Source organism: Phoenix dactylifera, chromosome 1, assembly GCF_009389715.1.
Source record: "Phoenix dactylifera cultivar Barhee BC4 chromosome 1, palm_55x_up_171113_PBpolish2nd_filt_p, whole genome shotgun sequence".
Taxonomy (NCBI): Eukaryota; Viridiplantae; Streptophyta; class Magnoliopsida; order Arecales; family Arecaceae; genus Phoenix; species Phoenix dactylifera.
In genome coordinates this window covers 1,277,310-1,296,978 of record NC_052392.1, presented here as the reverse complement: position 1 = coordinate 1,296,978, position 19,669 = coordinate 1,277,310, and the positions used below count along the sequence as shown (strand labels likewise).

Genomic DNA, 19,669 nt, shown 5'->3' with positions numbered 1-19,669 from the left:
GGTGCAATGGCTTGCACCAACTCCCTTCGGTGTACCTACACCTCGTAACAAACACACACACACAGACACCCCCCCTACCCAAAGGCCAAGCAGGCTGGACAAAAAGGCTATGAGGTTGCCAGTCTTTTGCCCCCTCCTTCCAAGCCAAGAGATGTATTCATCCAACTACTTTTGTAGTTTGTGGACCCATTGCCCATGACCTTATCTTCTCAACCTTTAACAATTAAACAAGCAGCTCAAGAGACCACAACACCGAGAGCTAGACGGCAAAGCCATGGCGAGGAAGGAGAGTTCCCGATCCTCACACTCATCCATTAGAAAATTCAGTGATCCCAAGGCAAAGACACCAAGTCAAAAGAACAGCACGATGGTCAGCGTTTCAACAGGAATCTACCAGTTGTACTTTGCCAACATATGGACTCTTTGAATCCCCCCCCGGCCACCCTCAGACCATTTTATATATCTCCCCACAATAGATTCTCCATCCCCCTCCTCCAACTCCATGTTATATACCCACTAACACCCCTCTCCCCTTCTCCCCCTCCAAACCCCTCAGTGTCCCTTCTATCATATCTCCTTCTCCTTGCCTTTCTTCTTCGCTTTCCAAGACATCGATACCTATATACGTGCATACATACATATATATATAAGCGAAGAGAAAGTATGGTGGTGGCTTCTGTAACACCTGAACGCAATGAGAGGATCCGGGCACTGGGTATCCCGGTGATCGACCTCTCGTGGAGGAGAGAGCACGCATCCGAGCTCATTATGAGAGCATGCGAGGAGTTCGGCTTCTTTAAAGTCATCAACCATGGGGTGCCAAAAGAAGTCATCAGCAGAATGGAGGACGAGGGTGAGGAGTTCTTCTCCTTGCCAACCCACGAGAAGCAGAAGGCCGGGCCACCAAGCCCTCTTGGATACGGGAGTCGGAATATCGGGTTCAATGGTGATAGCGGGGAGCTGGAATATCTTCTTCTCCACACCAGCCCAGTTTCCATCTCCCAGAGAGCAAAGATTATATGCAGGAAGGATCCAATCAAATTCAGGTACTTGTAACTTGTTTTTGTCCTTTGCTTCATCTTTTCTCTCTCTCGTCTTTCCATACGTGAGGAGCCCTAGTAGAATAATACCTGAGAGTAATATGATATATTAGTCTTCATCATCTCATTACTTGGTAGCGTTAGGTGGTAGGAATATAGATAGCTACAATATGCACTAAGCCTTTGGAGCTTGGAGCCAAAGCCTGGAATGGTTTTATGTATGATCTCTCTTGGTAGTGCATGCCATATTATAAAACCAAACAAAAAGTTCGACATAATGTGTTCTTAAACATAATAATCATGTGTAATCTTAAAAGTTCGAAAAACGGCAAAAAGAAGGCTTCCTTTGCGAGTACATTCCCAAATGACCCATCACTACTGTAATCTTGAACATAATAATATTATGATATAGTATTATCTGTCACAGCTATATGTCACTCGCAAGAAGATGGAAAATCCTGCGTAAGCATAAGATAATATTCATTGCGTTGTGATCTTTTTTGTCCTACCAAGCTAACAGTTGACAGTGATAATGCTTTAAAAATAGCTCCGAAGTGTGGTTTGTGATTGCATAAAAAAGTGTAGTTCGTGGTGATGCTGGTGAAGGGTCATGATTAAGATTTTTTTTTTTTTGATGGAAAAAAATATTTTAAATTTTCAATCATTCATTGCTTGGTGGATCCCTACAAGATTATGAGTGCAAAAATTTTAAATTATAAATGCAAAAGGAAACTATTAAAAATCACAATATTTAATAACAAAAATATATGAAGGACATCACAATGGTCCAATCAACCAACAAGGAATAGACAATTCAACAGTACCAATATATATTTTATTTTAATTTATCGCAAAATGTCCTGCAATATAAAATGATTTAACGTCGAATTAGCTACCGATACCTATCAACGTTTATCATCTTTCATGGTTGCTTGCCCCTTTTGATCATGCTAACATCTTCCTAAGCTTTATGGGGTCAATTGCCATCATCATAATCCAATAGCAACGCATAGATTCCATTTACAATCGGGTCGTGATCCACTAATCTATTCTTGTCATCCTACTAGGCAATGTATTGTTGGTTGGGCAATCACATCAATTAGGGTGATGAAATGATATTGTCTCAACCTATCACAGTTGCTGCTAACCACCTGATATCTTTCTTAGATTCTTAATTTCTTAAATCCAATGGAACCAACCAACAAGCATCAAATTGTACACAGTTTTAAGCTTAATCCTTATTATGAGATGACTTACCACTATTAATGAAGCATAATCAGCGAGATATTATGATTATAAAATGATATCGATCCATTTAAAAACATATAAATCAAAGTATCAAACTCATTGACATGGCTAGGCCATAGCCATGTCCAATAAGGCAATTGTTCCAACTACTTGAAGAGTCTCAAATGCATGATAACCTCACAGCAAATACAAGCTATACAAGTCTCGATCAACGACCAGGAGATTTCAGAAAGGACGAGGATGAAAGCCCCCACAGGCAGAGCAGTACACCTGACTGAAAGATGCCTTTTTTCATCATCACACCATGCTATCCATATGAGGAAATTTTTTACTGCGAACCCCTTATGGTAAGTAAAAAAATAAGGAAAGGTGCACAAAAGCAGTTAAAAAGGGAGCGGATGCAACTGTATGACGGGTCTTTCCAATCACCAGTAGAAGTGTGACCAATCCAATCACCTTTTGCCTTTATAGCTTTTTTTTTTTAGTTTTTTTAGTCCTGTCGACACATGTCTTTCTTTTCGTACCTATTGATGCATGTCCTTGGTAAAACATATCTTATTTCCGGTCGCCACCTTTTGCCTTCGCATTTATTTTTCTTTTAGAAATCACGCAATACATAAATAACAAGTAACGCTTAGGAAGTTTTGCTTTTCAACAGGGTGGATCAATGATTTGGTCCTTTCATTGATAACGTAGTTTGACTGGAATGATTTAGTGACCATTTTCATAACTTTTAGACAGCTTTCTAAGCTTTTTTTTTTTTTTTTTTTTGTTCTTTCCAACATTGCATGCAGTTGTGTGGTGAATGAATACGTGGGGGCAGTGAAGCAGGTGGCATGTGAGATATTGGAGATGTTGGCAGAAGGACTGGGGCTGGGGGAGAAGGAGTCTTTTAGCAGGCTAATAAGAGACACCGAGAGTGACTCCTTGGTCAGGCTGAATCACTACCCTCCCTATTACACCACTGGTGGCAATGACATCAAAGATAGCCTCAGCAGGAGAAATGGCAGCAAGATCAAAGATGGCAAAGGTGGCAGGATTGGCTTTGGGGAGCACTCGGACCCTCAGATCCTGAGCTTGCTTCGATCCAACGACGTCGATGGGCTGCAGATACTGTCCTCGCACCACGACGACGGTGGCGTGTGGGTCCCCGTGCCGGCCGACCCGGCCGCCTTTTTCGTCAACGTCGGCGATGCTCTCCAGGTTGGTGTCTGGTCGGTGGTCATGCTCTAATAAAAATGGCCACTTTTGCAGCTTGAGTCGTCTTCATTTCTCTGAAATTTCTAAAGCTAGATTCGTCACTTCATTATTGGCTATGGTCCGCACCTTCCTTTTGCACGTGTGTGTGCATGGGTGGGTGGTAAAAGAGAACAGTAGCTAAGCTTTGAGTGGGTTCAATAATTGTGACACTTGGGATTACTCCAGTGTTTCTAGGTTTGAGATGCATGGAAAAGAAGGCGAACGAATGCGTGCAAACCATTCTTTTTCGTACATAAATGCATGGAAGCTAGCCATTAATGGTCAGCATTCTTAGTTCTTTTGAAGGGGTCCCGGCCCCTTGTAGGAGCGCTTAGGAAAAGCTCAAGTATGGTACAAAAATGAAAGTTGGTTAGGTATGATCATGACACCACCACCACTAATCGTTGGATCTGCAACCACTCATTTTTTGTTCAAAAAAAAATAAAGGAATAATATTTGATATGAGAAGAGGAATGCTGACCAACTAAGCTAAGATTTTATCTGCAATTGGCCTAATTATAGTGGTCCTGAGAGAGAAAGTTTGCAGCCAACTGTAATTTCTTCATCCTTGGAACAACAGATAAGTGTTAGGATTAGTACATCAATTGAAGATCTAGCCAACAATGACAAGATGAGTTGCTCCCCAAGTTGCATGACACCTTTCATAGGTTTATGTATGTGTCCATATGGTTTAATGGCAAGATTTCACTTTACATGATGTTTATTATCATAATTGATGCTAACTTGATTTGGTCCATTCTAAGGCTAAGCTATTAATTTTTTTTTTAACCTAGCATAATTAAGTTTTAAAGAGCAATGCCATGCATATAATGCTGATCACTGGCTTCATGATCTGATTTTGTGTGCATGTCCAATTGAAGGCCTTGACAAATGGAAGATTTGTTAGCGTGAGACATAGGGCCATGGCCAACTCCTACAACTCAAGGTTGTCCATCATCTTCTTTGGTGCACCTCCCCTCCATGCATGGATCTCCCCTCTCCCTGAGATGATCACACCTGAAACACCTCAGCGCTACAAGTCGTTCACTTGGGCTGAATACAAGAAGGCAATGTACTCCCTCATGCTTGGCCACAACAGGCTCGACCTCTTCCATGCAGATGATGAAAAAGAAGATGTCGATTTGATAAAATCAATTTAAGATTTGTTCTTTAGATAGTTTGTAGTCCAGTGCTTTTGGATGAAGAATATCACAAGAGGGAGTGTTTCTTTTTTGTTAGTGTTCCCCCAAGTTTTGGTTGTTCCGCTGCTTTATGAAATTGAAGGTAAGAAGGGTTACGGATTGGGTGCTTTTCACATTGCATCTGTAGAAGAGAAGTGGATGTAATATATGTTTAATTTTGTAAACAATGTGCTAATCTGTCTATTTACATATCATTACTTGGATGATGATTTGTTTTTTGACAGCATATTTATGCACAAGCTTGGTAGGCAGGGAAAATTTCGCCAAGGGAAAAAATTCATACTTCATTAGAAAAAAATGATAAACTTGATAGTACTTTACATAGTTAAAGTTTAGAAGAAACAATAAGAATTGAAGAAAAATATGAACAATTGACATACTAAATGATTATAATTAAATAAAATAAAAGATTGCAATCCGAGAGTACTCCATACATAAGTCGTAAATAACATTTTTCTCAAGAAAAAAGTTATGAGTAATTCGCATATGCATCACTAACGGCACTGAGCTTTTGGTTTTTCTTGATTAACCAATTGGCATACTAAATAATTTATAATTAAATAAAATATTGAGATCCAATAGTATTCCATAAATAAGTAGTGAATGATTTTTTTTTCAATAAAAAAAAGCTACGAATGATTCACAAATGCATCACTAACAACATCGATCAATATTTATTCAATAAGTAGCGAGACATTATTATGATTTTTTTCTTAATTAACCAATTGGCTTAGACAACCATTTATTGAATGAGTGTGAGAGAGATCTAGAGAGAATAATTTGAGGAGTCATAGTTTGGATATTATTATTGCAACCATCAAGACCACCAGCATCAGCTTGCTTGTTTGAAAGGTCTTTGGACAAATTCACTCTAGAAAGCTAGTTGGCACAAGCCCGTATGCCATGACTATCACGATCCACTTGTTATCACAACTCACAAACAATACTGCCAGGAGTGCAACTACGTAGCACTCAGTAAACTGATAAGCTGAAACAAAGGGCATAGGTGAATCTTTCTATTAAATCCGGTAAAAAAAAAAGCAGCCAGTACAGGAGTCATTATATAATTTGGAGAGGGTTAGATGTACTATTCTTACATGCAAAAAGGTTGTTTCTATAATTCGAATCTATGATCTTGACTCTTGAGACCACTACAACAAAAATAAAAAATTCCGACTCTTATGTGCCGATGCTTATGTGAGCACGCCAAAATGTGCCGATGCTTTTTAGTAACGCTGGCGGAGATGAAACTAAGACAACGTTAGTTAGCATCGTTGAAACAAAATTTATAAAACGACGCTTCTAAGCGCCATCGGAGGCCAAAGGAAAAAAACAGACGACGCTTAATTAAAAGCATCGTCGGAATCCTACTTACTAATTTTCCACTTAAAACTAATTTTTTTCTTAAGCACTAACTTAAGACGACACTTCTTAGCATCGTCGGAGGCTGCTTGGGCAAGACGACGCCTAAAAATGTCATCGGAAGCTAGACAATGCTTACACACCCCACCCCACTGCACTCCCCCCCCCCCCCCCCCCAAAAAACCCACTTTATAAAATGCGTTAAGCGATGAAACCCTAGCGATAGCCGGCCTCCAGCAGCTCCAGTAGCCCCGGTAGGAGTGAGAGACCTACGAGTAGATGTCGGTTTGGGAGCCCAGTCCCAGACATCGCATCATCCTCCTACTCCTCTACCGCCCGCGCCCCATCCCTTGTGGACTCGCTGTTCCAGCGCTCTCTGGACCACCTGATCAAGTCCCTCCACTCCCAGCCCGCCAGCATCGAGCCCTCCCTCCTCTCCTGCGACCTCGCCGAGATCCTCCACGAGATCTGCTCGCCGGACCCCGACACCAAGGCCATCGCCCTCCAACAACCCCAGTGGGAGTGGGAGACCTACGAGCAGATGTCGGGTTGGGAGCCCAGTCTCGGATGTCAAATCGCATCATCCTCCTCCTCCTCCTCGACCTTCTCCGCCCCATCCCTCGTGGACTCGCTGTTCCAGTGCTCTCTGGACGACCTGATCAAATCCCTCTGCTCCCAGCCCGCCGACGTCGAGCCCTCCCTCCTCTCCCACACCCATGCCGAGATCCGCCGCGAGAACCACTTGCCGGGCCTCAACACCAAGGCTGTCGCCCTCCAGCAGCCCCGATGGGTGTGGGAGACCTTTTTTTTGTTATTTTTTTCCCTTTTATTTTCTTCTTTGGTTGAATCCATTTAGCTGTAGCATAAATCTAAGATGGGGGTTTGTTTCTCTTGTCTCTCTTTTTTTTTCTTTTCTTCTTTCTTTTGTACAAGAAAAATATTATTAAATTTGCTTTTGAGATTGTATTCAGCTGCTGCCTTTTGTAATTATTTTTTTTTTATTGTGGTTGTGACTGCCATGGACCGCATAGAAGAAGAAAAGAAATGAAAGTGCATATGCGAAGAAGATAGAATGGAATTTGAGAGAACTAGTCTTTACAATTGTAATTGTAATTTGTAAAAGAAATATCGGGCATTTGTAAAAGAACTATTATCCAGGTTTTTTTTATCCCCCCTAAAAGTTAATTAGGCTTTTTAAATATTTTTTTTAAAAAATAACTCTAACGTTGCTTTAAAGCGTCGTTAGAATAAGTATGCAATACTCTCATTATTTGCTGACGCTTTTGAAAAACGTCGGCCAAAAAAATTTCCACTCTACGCGAGTCGACGCTTTTGTGATGCTTTACAAAGTGTCGGCGCCAAATTTACTGATGCTTATAAGCGTCGGTACAGGCTTTAAAAAGCGCTAGAAAAGATAATTTTTTTTGTAGTGGATCCAACCTTACTATTACGGCAAGGTTCTACCTCCTTTCCATTGAAAATCAATCTCCATGATAACTTAGATGAGTGTCAAAAGATATGCTTAGGACATTCATATCTATCATTGAGATGAGTGATGCAACTAGGCTCCTATTTTATGCAAATGAAGAGTTCGTTTGTAATGTGGCAAGAGATGATTAGTGCAGCTTGAAATTTGTTTCCATATATGAGAGATTGCAGGCACAGCAATTTGCAGGTTGGATCATGTTCAGGGCGGTTGAGATCACCCAAGCATACCAATGCGTCAAGAACACCCAACCCAAACCTGACTCATAGCCCACATTGACTCGTTTTACTTGGCCCAAGCCCATCTAAGATTTGGGCGTTGCATTGCATGACAATTTTTTGATAGTTTTTGGTAAAGCATGGGATATACATACAATGGTTCACATTCACCATACAAAATGAATCATAGAGAGATATTATATTAAATATATATTAAATTTAAAAATATAACAAATTTCCATTCTGACCTGTCAACTCGAGGGATCCTAGTCAGAACATGACTTGACATGTTGGTAGGTCAGGATTGTCCTATAGTCCCATATCCACTAATAAAAAAGGTGCCATGTAGATTTATTAGCACCTGTTGATTCTCTTTCAAACAACTGAAGTTTTTGGGCATAATATTGCATGATATCAACACATGTTTCTTATGAATAGGAAGCTTGCAACAATAATATAGTAAATGATATCAACACATGTTTCTTATGAGTAGGAAGCCTACAACAATAATATGGTAACCATCTTCCCACATTTGCTTTTCTGCTAGCATAGATCAACAATATTAAAACTCTCTTAATATCTAGTTATGGAAATATGATTTTATTCTTATTGGGGTGGGAGGATTTGGAAAATTGTTAGTTTTATGTTATTTACATAAATCATATATCACAAAAGTGATGGAACTAAATTACAGATGTACAAAATTGAAAAGGAGTATTCGAATCAGTATTTTAGCTGGTTAGTTCCTACCCAAGAAAAAATATTTGAAATAGAATAACAACTTTTTATCAAATTCTTGATCTTAGATTATTGTCTAATTCATGTTATATTCTTTTGTTTAATTAATTGAGCTATTACTCTTTGGGGGATAATTTATACTGAATTTTAATCTACAACAAAACATATATTTGAAAAATTATCTTATCTTAATAAATTTATTAATAAATTTATATAAAACAAAGATAGTAGATAAAATAATAAAATTATATTGATATCCATTATTTACTTTGAGATTTATATGATGGGTGATGCTGGGTGATTTGTGCGAAGGTGAAATTTCTCAAACGTGAAGAATACAACGGTTATACATATTTTGTTTACCTACTAATTGCCATAATTGGAGCAGGAATCAGCTCAGCACATGTCCGCTTCAACATATGCCATGTGTAGGCATCAGCAACCCGCACTCCCAGTTGCGGCAAATGCTTCCACATATGATCGGCTTCCTACAATTTCTACTGGTGGTAGGCAGGGCAACTAGGAGTTGCTAAATAACGGATTAGTAACATTTTATTTTCTTTGGAGCTTCTCCAGCCAAAAAATCCTGTATGTGATAAAAATGAACGTGACGTGAGACTTTAATATAATTTAATTTTTATAAAAAAATAATTTTAGCTTTAAATAATGAGGAGGAGATATTTCTTAGTATCCTTTTATAGCATAATTTATGCAATTTTTTTAATTGACTAAAATTTTCTTTCAGTGTACTAGCTATACCCGTTGTGAACAATTTCAAGGCAACACTCTCAACAACACAAATTATCTAATCTTAGATGTCACGAATTAAATGAACATATCAAATTTTAATTTCTAAATTATACATATTTATTAATAGGTTAATGAAGTAAAATGTTATATAAGAAATTTAAAATATTATGAGAAACTAACTCTTAATTTACATTCCTATGCTAGCTTAATTCTCAGGATTTGTAAAAATAGGAAAATATCAAATAATGAGCTAGAAAATCCAGTAAGTAATAAATACTTTAACTAGATAAATCAAGCAATAAGATAAATAATAATTTACTAAAAAAATAAATGAAGTACATCAGTTCAAAATCAAATTTAGATATGCAACATTATTGAAATATTATATATGCAGATCTAACTTTCTCAAAATCTAATTCTTCATTCATAAATTCAATTTCTTTCAAAACATCAAGTACATCTCATTAGCCATGAACTATGGCCATACTTATACCTTATGCCTGGGTTGGATAATAAGCTCAGAAATAATAAAAATACCAACTAATAACTCCAATTAGCAGGATATCGATATGCCAATATATAATCTTACGGACAGGATATTGATATATCAATATATATCTCATACTAGTAGGATATCGATGTGCCAATATGTAACTCTCACTAGTAGTGTATCAATATGCCAACGTATAATCCTCACTTGCAAGGTATCAATATGCTATAACTTCTTTTAGCAGAGTATCAATGTGCCAACATATAACCCCTACTGATAGAGTATCGAGGTACCAACACATAACTCATACTGGCAAAGTATCAATATGTCAGTATATGACCTCCACTAGCAGAATATCGATCTACCAGCATATAACCCCCAGTGATAGAGTAACGATGTACCAAAGCATAACCCTCCATTAGTAGGGCTTATTCAAAAATATATTCTACGTTGCAAATTGAAAGAGATATAAAACTATCCAAAATATCAAAATCAATCGAGCATGATTGATATTGAAATCAACATATTCAAATAAGAATCATATAATATTCCATACAAAGGAATATTTTTAATATCAAAACATCGTTGATCAAGTTCATAAATCATAAATAATTCAATTCAAAAAATATTTTATAATTTACCAATAAAACTAGAAAAATGTTACATTATTTACCTTACAAATGCTTTGAGAAATCTAAATAATTCCAAATATTCATTTTCCTCAAAATCCTCACTTTACAAACCGTATCGCAGTATCCTCTACACAAATTCAATTCCAGCAAACAAAGAATATTGGTAGAAAATTTGGATAATGATGGAAAAGTATGAGAAATGGGTGGAGGAGAAACACAAGGACTAGCTAGATGGTAGCACTTGATGGTCCAGGCTGGTACGATCAGGATGAATTCAACTGGTCAAGATCATCTAAAATTTAGATGACTTAATATATGTCAATGATGAACAGATCCTAGAGATGTCTAGTAAGGACCAGGGTGGGGTTCAACATGCTACCCGGCGACTAGGGCAAGATCCCTTATGGTGGTCAAGTTATACGGTGGGTTGCATTGGTGCAGCCCATAGGTCATGAAGAGGTGAGAGAAAGAGAGGAAAATATAATATTATTATTATTTTCCCTCGCTGTCTTTTTTTTTCCTCTCTCTATGTGGCGAAAGAGGAGAATATGGCTGTGCCTAGGGGTGGCAAAATATGATCCGACCCGCCAACCTGATCCGTGTTCGACCTGCCATAAACAGGTTTGGGTTTGGTCTAAACAGGTTCAGGTCATAAACAGGTTGACCCATTTAACCTGTTTATTAATTGAGTCGGATACATATTTTAGATGTCTTGACCCGTTTAACCCGTTTAATATATGGAACCTTTAGATATTTTTTAGCTGCTTTGAGATCCATGGAGACGGATGAATGAAGCTTGATCGACTGTTAAGAGATCAAACCGCTTGCATATCCTTTTCTGCTCCGCGATGGGGATTGGGGATCGAACCCTAGATCCATATCTCCGCTCCACGATGGGGATCGATCTCTTCAACTCCTCCGATCCGGGCACCGAGGATGTCGACCTCTCCAAGCTCGAGGTCAACAAGCAGTACGCCCGGCGATTGGAGCACAACAAGAAGCGGGAGGCTCTCCAGAGGTATGAGGAGCTCAAGAACCGCAGCCTCACCGGCAACTCCGACGAGGACAAGTCCTCATCAGACGACGGCAGCGATGATCCTGTCGACTCCGATAAGGGGTACCTCCAATTCTTTTTTTTTTTTGCTAAAAGAGGACCTCTAGTTCTTCGATGCCCTCGTCAAGGTTCGGAAGAAGGACCTCAGTGTCCTCCAAAAGGATGCAAAAGTCTACTCCTCCGATGAAGAAGAGGGGGAGGAGAAGCCTAAAGCTGCGAAAAAGGAGAGACTGACATGGCCCAGCATTTGATTGAGGAGGGAAGCCGCTGAAAAATAACCCCAAGGTCGATAACAAGGAGCAGGAGGAGGGTCTCAACTCTTAAGGCATTCCTGGAGGTGGCGGAGAAAGAAGAGGGCAAACAGGTTAGAAGGTTACCTGTTTAACGGGTCAGGTCGGATCGGGTCAGGTCGGGTTGGGTTAAATGTAATTTCTGACTTGTTTATTAAGCAGGTTAAATGGGTCGGGTCGGGTTACTTGTTTATTAAACATGACAGATTCAGGTTGTAATTCCTGACCTGTTTAATAAACAGATCGGGTTTAGATTTATGATTTTCTGATCCGACCTGCATCTGACCTGACTCGTTTATGTCCGACTCGACTCGATTGCCACCCCTAGCTGTGCCCCCTTTCTAAAATCAAAGGAAGAGAAGGAAGGGAAGGGGTGGTGGTGATCCGGCGAGGTGTGGTGGCACAGCCGGAGGTTCGGCAGTGGTCAAGCGGGGTAGTGGCCGGCAATGATCAGCGCAAAAGAGGAAAAAGGGGTTCGAATAGGGAATCCTTAGGCTTGTCAATCCCGGGTTCTAGCCCACTTGCCGGCGGCTGGGACTCCGGTGCAGGATAGGTTCCGGCGCATGGGAGTGTCCGAGGCCGTCGGAGCGAATGTCGGCGATGGAGATGCATGGAAAAAGGAGAAAAGAAGTGAAACAGGGGCGGTGCTCTCGGCTCAATAATCTGCTATTCCTCGACGGAATCTGGCCGGAAATCACACAACAAGAAGGGGAAGAAACCAAGGAAGAGGAATAGAGAGGGACGCTGCATTTTCGGTAGCACAGAGTTGATGGCCGTTTGGGCCTCTCCTTCACACCAGACTGGGCCAATGGGCTGGACCTGGGTAGACCGGCCGGTCAATGGACTGGGCCGGGTCTTACCAGGACTAATAAATTTAGAAAACCTATTACTAGTTTTCTAGAAAACTTTCCGTTTCCATGAAAATTTTAGTTTCTGTTTTTATTCTTTATGAATTTCCTTGCAACCAAATACCAATGGCACATTTTCATAGCTAAAGCAATGTTCAATCAACAAATCATTTTACACCATCTTTGTAACAAACTCGTAGTCCGAAGCAAATTTTAGAGTTCTTGTACTTTGCTACAAATGTCATGAGCAGCATGAATAAATAACTGTTGTCAATATATATATAAATTATCTTGCTGCTGAACCTTACTTTTTCTTTTTGGCTTATCTTAGTATTGAACATTATGTTTGATTTATACACCCAGAAGTATTCTGGGATCAATACAGATGAATGACATTATGATGCAAATAGTTCCATTAATTTTTTGCAAAGCGGATGCGATGCAAGCTAGCAGCAGCAGCATCGATGGAAGCTTTGACATTCTGAACATATTCAAAAATATAAGTCTAACATTTTCTGCAATGGATACAATATCTATCTCTTCTATGACTACATTATGAGAATATTAAAAATATAAGGGAATAAATTCCAACAGCAAGTTACACTTTTGTTCAGGTGGATTAGTTGTTCATTTCTGAAGAAAAATGAAACTGTGACAGCACTCTCGGCTGCCAACCATACAAGGGAATAGAGAGACACACTCTTAGATACCAACTACATACCATTATATATTTCAAATGATTGCGATGCAACTCTGACAACACCTCTTTTATCCAAACAAGAAAAAAAAAGGAAAAAACTCTTTAACACCACCTTAAAAGAAGCTTTAAACTTCACAGAAAACTCTTAAAAGCCATACAGCTTCTGCACAGTACCAAAATGAATTTTAAGAACCAATATAATTTCATATTCCTGCATGCTTGTAATCCAATACAATATGTTAGCAGTAGCATGAATCAGTCACTGTTGTTTGAAATATACACAATTTTCTTGTTGCAGAACTGAGACCTATGATCATGTCCGCTCAAATATTGGACAGCAGGCACCCTCCAAACCCCCAACTTTCATCTCCATCAATGCTAGCTCCACAAAAACAATGAGCACGCATTGTGGGATGAAGATGGACAAATAAATCTGTATATTCACCAATATTACAAAGAGTTCCATTTTTTTCTAATACAAATGGAACCCTTTGTGCTTATTCTTTCTGCTATTATACAGTATGAATACATTAAAAAACAAAAAATTCATAACCCCGGCATGGTTATACAAGGACCTGAGATTTTGCAGCAGAGCGCGAACACTTCTTTCGTGCACTCTTGGCACTCTTGGTTAGACTGCAGGCACAGCCCTCAAGAAGCTCGAGATCTTCCTCACATGTCAGGATGGATGACATCTCAGGATTTTCCAGGAACATTTTCGAGGCCAGGTATCCAGATACTGTCCATGTCTGATATAGCCTTGCTTGCTTCCCGATAAACCTTCCAGTTCGGGTATCATAGTATTCTGGCCACTTGTCATTAGAGAGCCTCTTCTCAGCAACAGCAATAGCCTTCCGGGCTAATTCAGGCCTGCCCATTTTAATGCAAGCCAACGTGAACTGAAATATCAAGCATGAGAGCAGTTAGCATAGCATGTTTGGAGAAGATAAAAAGTAAGAGAAGAGTCGCCAATGGAACACAAGGATACCTGCCATAGTAGCGTGGGCCAGGATCCACCATTATGATATGACCAAGGACTGCAAAGTAATGTTTTTTATTAGATGAAACATGTCAACCCCAGGGCTCCAAAAACTAAAACTTGAAAATGCAATATCTGCTAGCAGAATCTTCTAAATATAGACTTGCATTTCCTTTTCCCATTAAAAGTAAACAAGACAATCCTATCTTGATGGTTTCCATTCACCATATTATTCAATCTACTGTTACAGCAGATACAAAATCAAACACCGCAAGCTGTATCAACAGTCATACTTGCTAAAGCAAAGCCCTTTAATAATACTCTTATGCCATATGTTCACCAAATTATTGTTATTCAATGTTAATCTGCAGTTTTTCAGTAGCTATATAGAAGGTGAATAAAATTTGGTAGCTTTATAAGAATTAAACATGGATTTGAAAAGTCTAAATCATTTAAATTCCTCATGATACAGCTCGCCGATAATCAAACCAGAAAAAAGGGATATTCTAACATGTCTGTGTAATTCAGTGTCCATTAGTAGGCATGTTATCACAAGTGGCAATACATAGAGCATAAGATGCTTTACATGCTAAGTTGATAGCCGCAACATGCGTAATACTGATACTACTCAAATGATAAAGGTTAAGGCCAATACACAAAAGTAGCTTAAGGAAAAACATAATCTAACATGCTAATTTTGATATAACCCATTCTTCAACAGATAGCCATCAACTTTGTCAATTATAGAACCAGAGAAGATGACTCTAGACGTGACAAGAAGAGAATGTATTTAACATCCCCAACAATAACATGATAGCCAAGTACTAAAGGTAGCTACTCCATAATTACATTTTTTAAGTACTATATATGTAGTATATTTAATCTGAGATCTCGATTTATCTTAATCAATATTAAACCTTGAAAAATTCTCAATACTTCTATTTACAAATAATTGAGATATTTGGATATCTTAAAGTAGAGACTAGCAACAGTTTACATTTTTCTTTTTACGAAAGCTAACACAGTTTACATATTGATTTTAATATTTGGTGAGTATTACCAATAAAAGTTCTGGCCAATATACTTTCATCATAATGGTTGATTTCCAGGTATATATTGCTTCATGCCAACCAAGGGGGAAAAAATAAAGCCACTTAAGTGCCAAGGAAACAATAATAATACATATTCGTATCCCATATCAAGCTCTCATACAGGATAAGACCATGACATCAACAGAAAATGAGCTAGAAAGGCCATAGACTGTAAGAAAGCTTACGTATTCTTTGGATCGCTGCCAGTAATTATGCGCCACTCCTCAAATTCTAAAGCGGGATAACATATCTTGAGGGGCATATTACCCACAAGATCATCCCATTTATCTTCAATAAGATTGAGAATACCCTCAGCATGTCTTGGAGTAGATAAAGATGAAACAATGGCCCAAAGATTACCAAGTGAGAAGAACCTAAAGTCCATGTGAGCCGGCTGCAGGTTCCCAATAAAGTAGCCACCTTTCTCAGGAATCCAATGTACTAGCCAAGAAGGTATTTGTTCAGGGTAGATGTTGAACTTGTTTGTAGCATCTTGGGAATATTCTTCAGTCTTGTAACGGTATATCTCATTGATCTTCTTCATATCCACCCAATAGTACTCTCTGATGTGGAATGACAATGCACTGAGCCTATTATTGATAGCACGCAGCAGGTTCTTTGTTCCATCATTAACAGTGATCATTTCACGGGAGCATCGTAGAGCAGAGTAGAATAAAGCCTATGGAATGGAATTGGTCAAGCAAGTAATAAATCTTATTTTTGATAAGACATAGTTAATGTTTATACAAAATGTCCACTAACTATGGACTACTAACAGTAGTGCAGAGCAAGCATTTAATCATCCAGTGTTCAGAAATGATGACAAGATAAAAAAGGCAATGAACCGGTAAACAGTTAGAGATATTTGAAAATTAACAGGTACTATTTCTTCAGATATAGAATTCAACAACCTTTGAGCGGTAGTATTATAATGATCACTATAGAGTACTTATGTCTAACACCATATTCGGTTTTACCAGAACAAAAGTAAACTACTGAGAATGAAATAGAGCAATTTATGCATTTCTTGCCACTCATCTCATGGTTGCGTTGGTTTGTAGGCATGATGAACCAATATATTTACTTCAAATAGAAAAAAAAAACTCAACTTCTGAGAGTAAAAAAAGAAAAAAAAAAACTTCAAATCTTCCATTTGCAGAGCCACTGCCAAAAGATTATTGTGACTACAGGGAAACTGTAGCCAATGCACATATTGGCAACACATCCTAGCTCCAAATCATGCATGTTAAGTAGGTAGTCTCACAAAATGCCATTGCACACTCATAGAATACCATGTTAAACCTATCTACCCTGTCTTAAAATAATTTGAGCAAGCCATACTGTAACAACCCAGGACCTCACCCAAAATGGCTAGCCGGAAGGTATTATTTGGGTTCCTTGATCCTGTATAAGTACCCAAGATCTACCCAGCGAATAACCGATGTGGGACTAAACACATGCCTGCACGGGTTCTCACATACTCCCCCCGTTCAAGCCCTGACGTCCTCGTCAGGCTAAGGGGTTTATATCTATTCAAATCTAATCACAAACACCACGATTGGCCCGTGGTCAGCCCCAATGGATCCTGCTGCAGTGTCCCCTAGTCCACATAGGTTATGGGCCGGGTCCGCTCTGATACCATTTGTAACAACCCAGGACCTCACCCAAAATGGCTAGCCGGAAGGTATTATTTGGGTTCCTTGATCCTGTATAAGTACCCAAGATCTACCCAGCGAATAACCGATGTGGGACTAAACACACGCCCGCACGGGTTCTCACACATACAATGAGCATTGAAGATCTGAAGATATCAGTACAGCAATAATTAACTCAATAAAATCATCCTAGAAAACACCCCAACCAGCAGATGTGTTTATTTTATGTCTGGAAACAAACATGTTACAACCTGAAAAAATATCCTACCGCCAGATGCTTTTTGTCATATCAAGTTATAAGATATCTGTTAGGCGTCTCATTTTATTTTAGATGTTTCAAGAATAAACACTCATATACCCAGAAAGCCAGGAGTTCAGATACCACCATCATCAAACAAACAACTCTGCATGCAAGAAACTTATTCCTAAGCACCATTATGTAGATTCAAGTTACATGCTATCCTTTATTTTATCTTTTTCCTTTTTTTCCTTTGTCCTTTTTCCCCTTCTTTATGAAAGTTTAAGTAAACAAGGAGAGTGAGCACAGGAACACTTAAAACATGTAACTTCCAAAATAGGAGATTCAAATAATATCTCAACTTACTTGGATCTCAAGAGGATGGCCATGGATGCCCATCCGCCGATCTATCATGCAAGAGCCATCAGTTACGAGCAGAGAAGGGAACATGTCAAATCCGTCTGATAAACATAAATTCAGGATCAGTTTAATGCCCGTTTGCACATCAACTCTCTCTTGTAGGCCATAGTCCCCAGTAATCTTTCCATAAGCTCTCAATAAGATGATCCACCATAATCCTGTCGAAAACAAGAAGTACGAGTTAAATTTCTTCCAGCATTAATCAGATTCATAAGTCATGTTTACATTTAAATCTAGATTAATCATGGGACTGCAGTGATCGTGGAATATTCACCGCAGACTCACCAGAATCCACTGGGGCTACACGCCCAATGGCCGACTCGCCAAAATCAGGGTCCAGAACCTCCTCATATGCTTCATTACTTCCATCCATAGGCAGAGTTCTAACCTTAAAGCTAGCCGGCATCAAACCTTGTCCAGGGCTATAACAATCCACAGTCTTTTCCCAGCTCTGTGTATCAGATAAAAGAAAATTAACATTTTGAAAAAGTAAAATAGAAGTGTCCATACATTAGAAATGCTCTATGCTTCTAAATTGTTTGTGGTAACAAATCATACACGCTCATATAATTAGCAATCTCCACCCAGAAAGAGACCTAAGCAAATCAAGACACCCGAGGAATGCAAAGAACTGTTAACAAATCGACACACAAATGGAACTGGAAAAAATCCCCCTTTTTGTGCATGATATAATTGTGCAGCAATTGTTTGCGGAACAGCTACGTTCAAAGAAAAGTGGAGGGGGTGGGGGAGAAAAAGTTACGGATCTGCTGCATGAATTCACTCCCAAATATTAACAGGAAATAAATCGAAACAAAATAGTAGTTTCAACAAAGTCAACTGAATCGAGGGTGATGAAATATTTACCAAAAAAATCGAGGGTGATGAAACAAGCGTCATGAATTTTTATCCAGCGTTTTTTCTTTCTTTTTCAAAAAGAAAGAAGCAGAAAATGATATGATTAGATCTTGCCCACCAAATTAACAGAAGATTGATTCAACCTAAACAGTAATTGTAACAAAACCAATTCAATCAAGTTAATGGCGACAAAATCAATTACAAATCACTGGAGGAATGCATTACTTGTGACAAATTTCCTTCAACAGATCCGAAGAAAGGAATCGATTAATAGATAGGAAACGAAGATGAGATTGTTATCATTTATACCTGCAATTGCAGGGTGTGGAGGAGGAAATTCTTGACGATCTCCGACTCCCCCTTGAGAAGAAAGGCGAGGGCCGACGGCACGAAGTCCCGGATGAAGACCTGATCGTAATTGAGGGGCCCAGCCCCCGGATCGTCCGCCGCCACCGTCCCCACCGGGTTCCCACAATAGTTCACCACCGCCCTCTTCAACAGCCTCCACGCCTCCTTCTCGAACTCCGACTCCTCCCTCACTGGAGCGGCCTCCGGCGGTGCCTCCACCGGCGCCTCCGGAGCCGGTTCCTTGACGTCACCCTCCGGCTTCGTCTCGATCACGAGGGGCTTGACGGCGGCGAGGCCGCCCTGGACGTAGATCCGATCGAAGGCCTTGTCGCCGGGAACGGGGTTGACGGAGGTGGAGAGGCGGCGGAGGGCCGGGGCGGCGTCGGGGGAGGGGGCGGGGGCGACGGCGGCGCGGACGAGGGAGGGGTGGCGATGCCGGCCGGCGGCGAGGACGCGGAGGTCGCCGAGGCGGTGGTGGGGGCATTTCGGGAAGAGGGAGGGGGAGAAAGAAGGAGGACAGGGGCATTTCTGGAAGACGACGAGGAGACGGCAGCAGGGCCTCACGGCGGCGGAGAGTCCCATGGAGCCCGTGGCATTCATCACCCCGACGAGGAACTGGATGTTAATAGAAAAATTAACAATCCAAGGATCTAAATGAAAGAATTTGGGGCGCTAATCTGTAAGAAAAATAGGGAAAGAGGGATTGGGTGGAAACGTGGGAATGGCCGAAGTTGAAGGGCTTGCGAGAAAAAGCGGGTTTGGTTTGAAATGGAGGAGTAAAAA

At 39.9% G+C, this 19,669-nt stretch overlaps 2 protein-coding genes across 2 annotated transcripts; one reads left to right on the top strand and one right to left on the bottom strand.

The window, feature by feature from the left end:
• Positions 1-239: 239 nt before the first annotated feature.
• Positions 240-4,896, top strand: LOC103721482 (gibberellin 2-beta-dioxygenase 2). The gene is made up of 3 exons (XM_008811724.4): positions 240-1,046; positions 3,083-3,491; positions 4,409-4,896. Exons 1-3 carry the CDS (start codon positions 415-417, stop codon positions 4,685-4,687), a joined length of 1,320 nt encoding a protein of 439 aa, XP_008809946.2. The 5' UTR covers positions 240-414; the 3' UTR covers positions 4,688-4,896.
• An 8,403-nt stretch (positions 4,897-13,299) lies between these two features.
• Positions 13,300-19,669, bottom strand: LOC103710534 (neutral/alkaline invertase 1, mitochondrial-like). The gene is made up of 6 exons (XM_008796289.4): positions 18,848-19,669; positions 17,966-18,131; positions 17,627-17,838; positions 15,553-16,046; positions 14,286-14,334; positions 13,300-14,196 (listed from the first exon to the last, which is right to left on the bottom strand). The coding sequence occupies exons 1-6, from the start codon at positions 19,484-19,486 to the stop codon at positions 13,861-13,863; spliced, it is 1,896 nt and encodes a 631-aa protein (XP_008794511.2). The 5' UTR covers positions 19,487-19,669; the 3' UTR covers positions 13,300-13,860.

Bases quoted from the DNA above. Each gene is read 5' to 3' on its own strand.
- LOC103721482 (XM_008811724.4), top strand. From the start codon at position 415: ATGGACTCTTTGAATCCCCCCCCGGCCACCCTCAGACCATTTTATATA. The intron at 1,047-3,082 runs GTACTTGTAACT...CATTGCATGCAG, and splicing joins AAGGATCCAATCAAATTCAG to TTGTGTGGTGAATGAATACG. The intron at 3,492-4,408 runs GTTGGTGTCTGG...GTCCAATTGAAG, and splicing joins ACGTCGGCGATGCTCTCCAG to GCCTTGACAAATGGAAGATT.
- LOC103710534 (XM_008796289.4), bottom strand. From the start codon at position 19,486: ATGAATGCCACGGGCTCCATGGGACTCTCCGCCGCCGTGAGGCCCTGC. The intron at 17,839-17,965 runs GTGAGTCTGCGG...TGTTTTCGACAG, and splicing joins TGTAGCCCCAGTGGATTCTG to GATTATGGTGGATCATCTTA. The intron at 14,335-15,552 runs GTAAGCTTTCTT...ATTACTTTGCAG, and splicing joins GGCAGCGATCCAAAGAATAC to TCCTTGGTCATATCATAATG.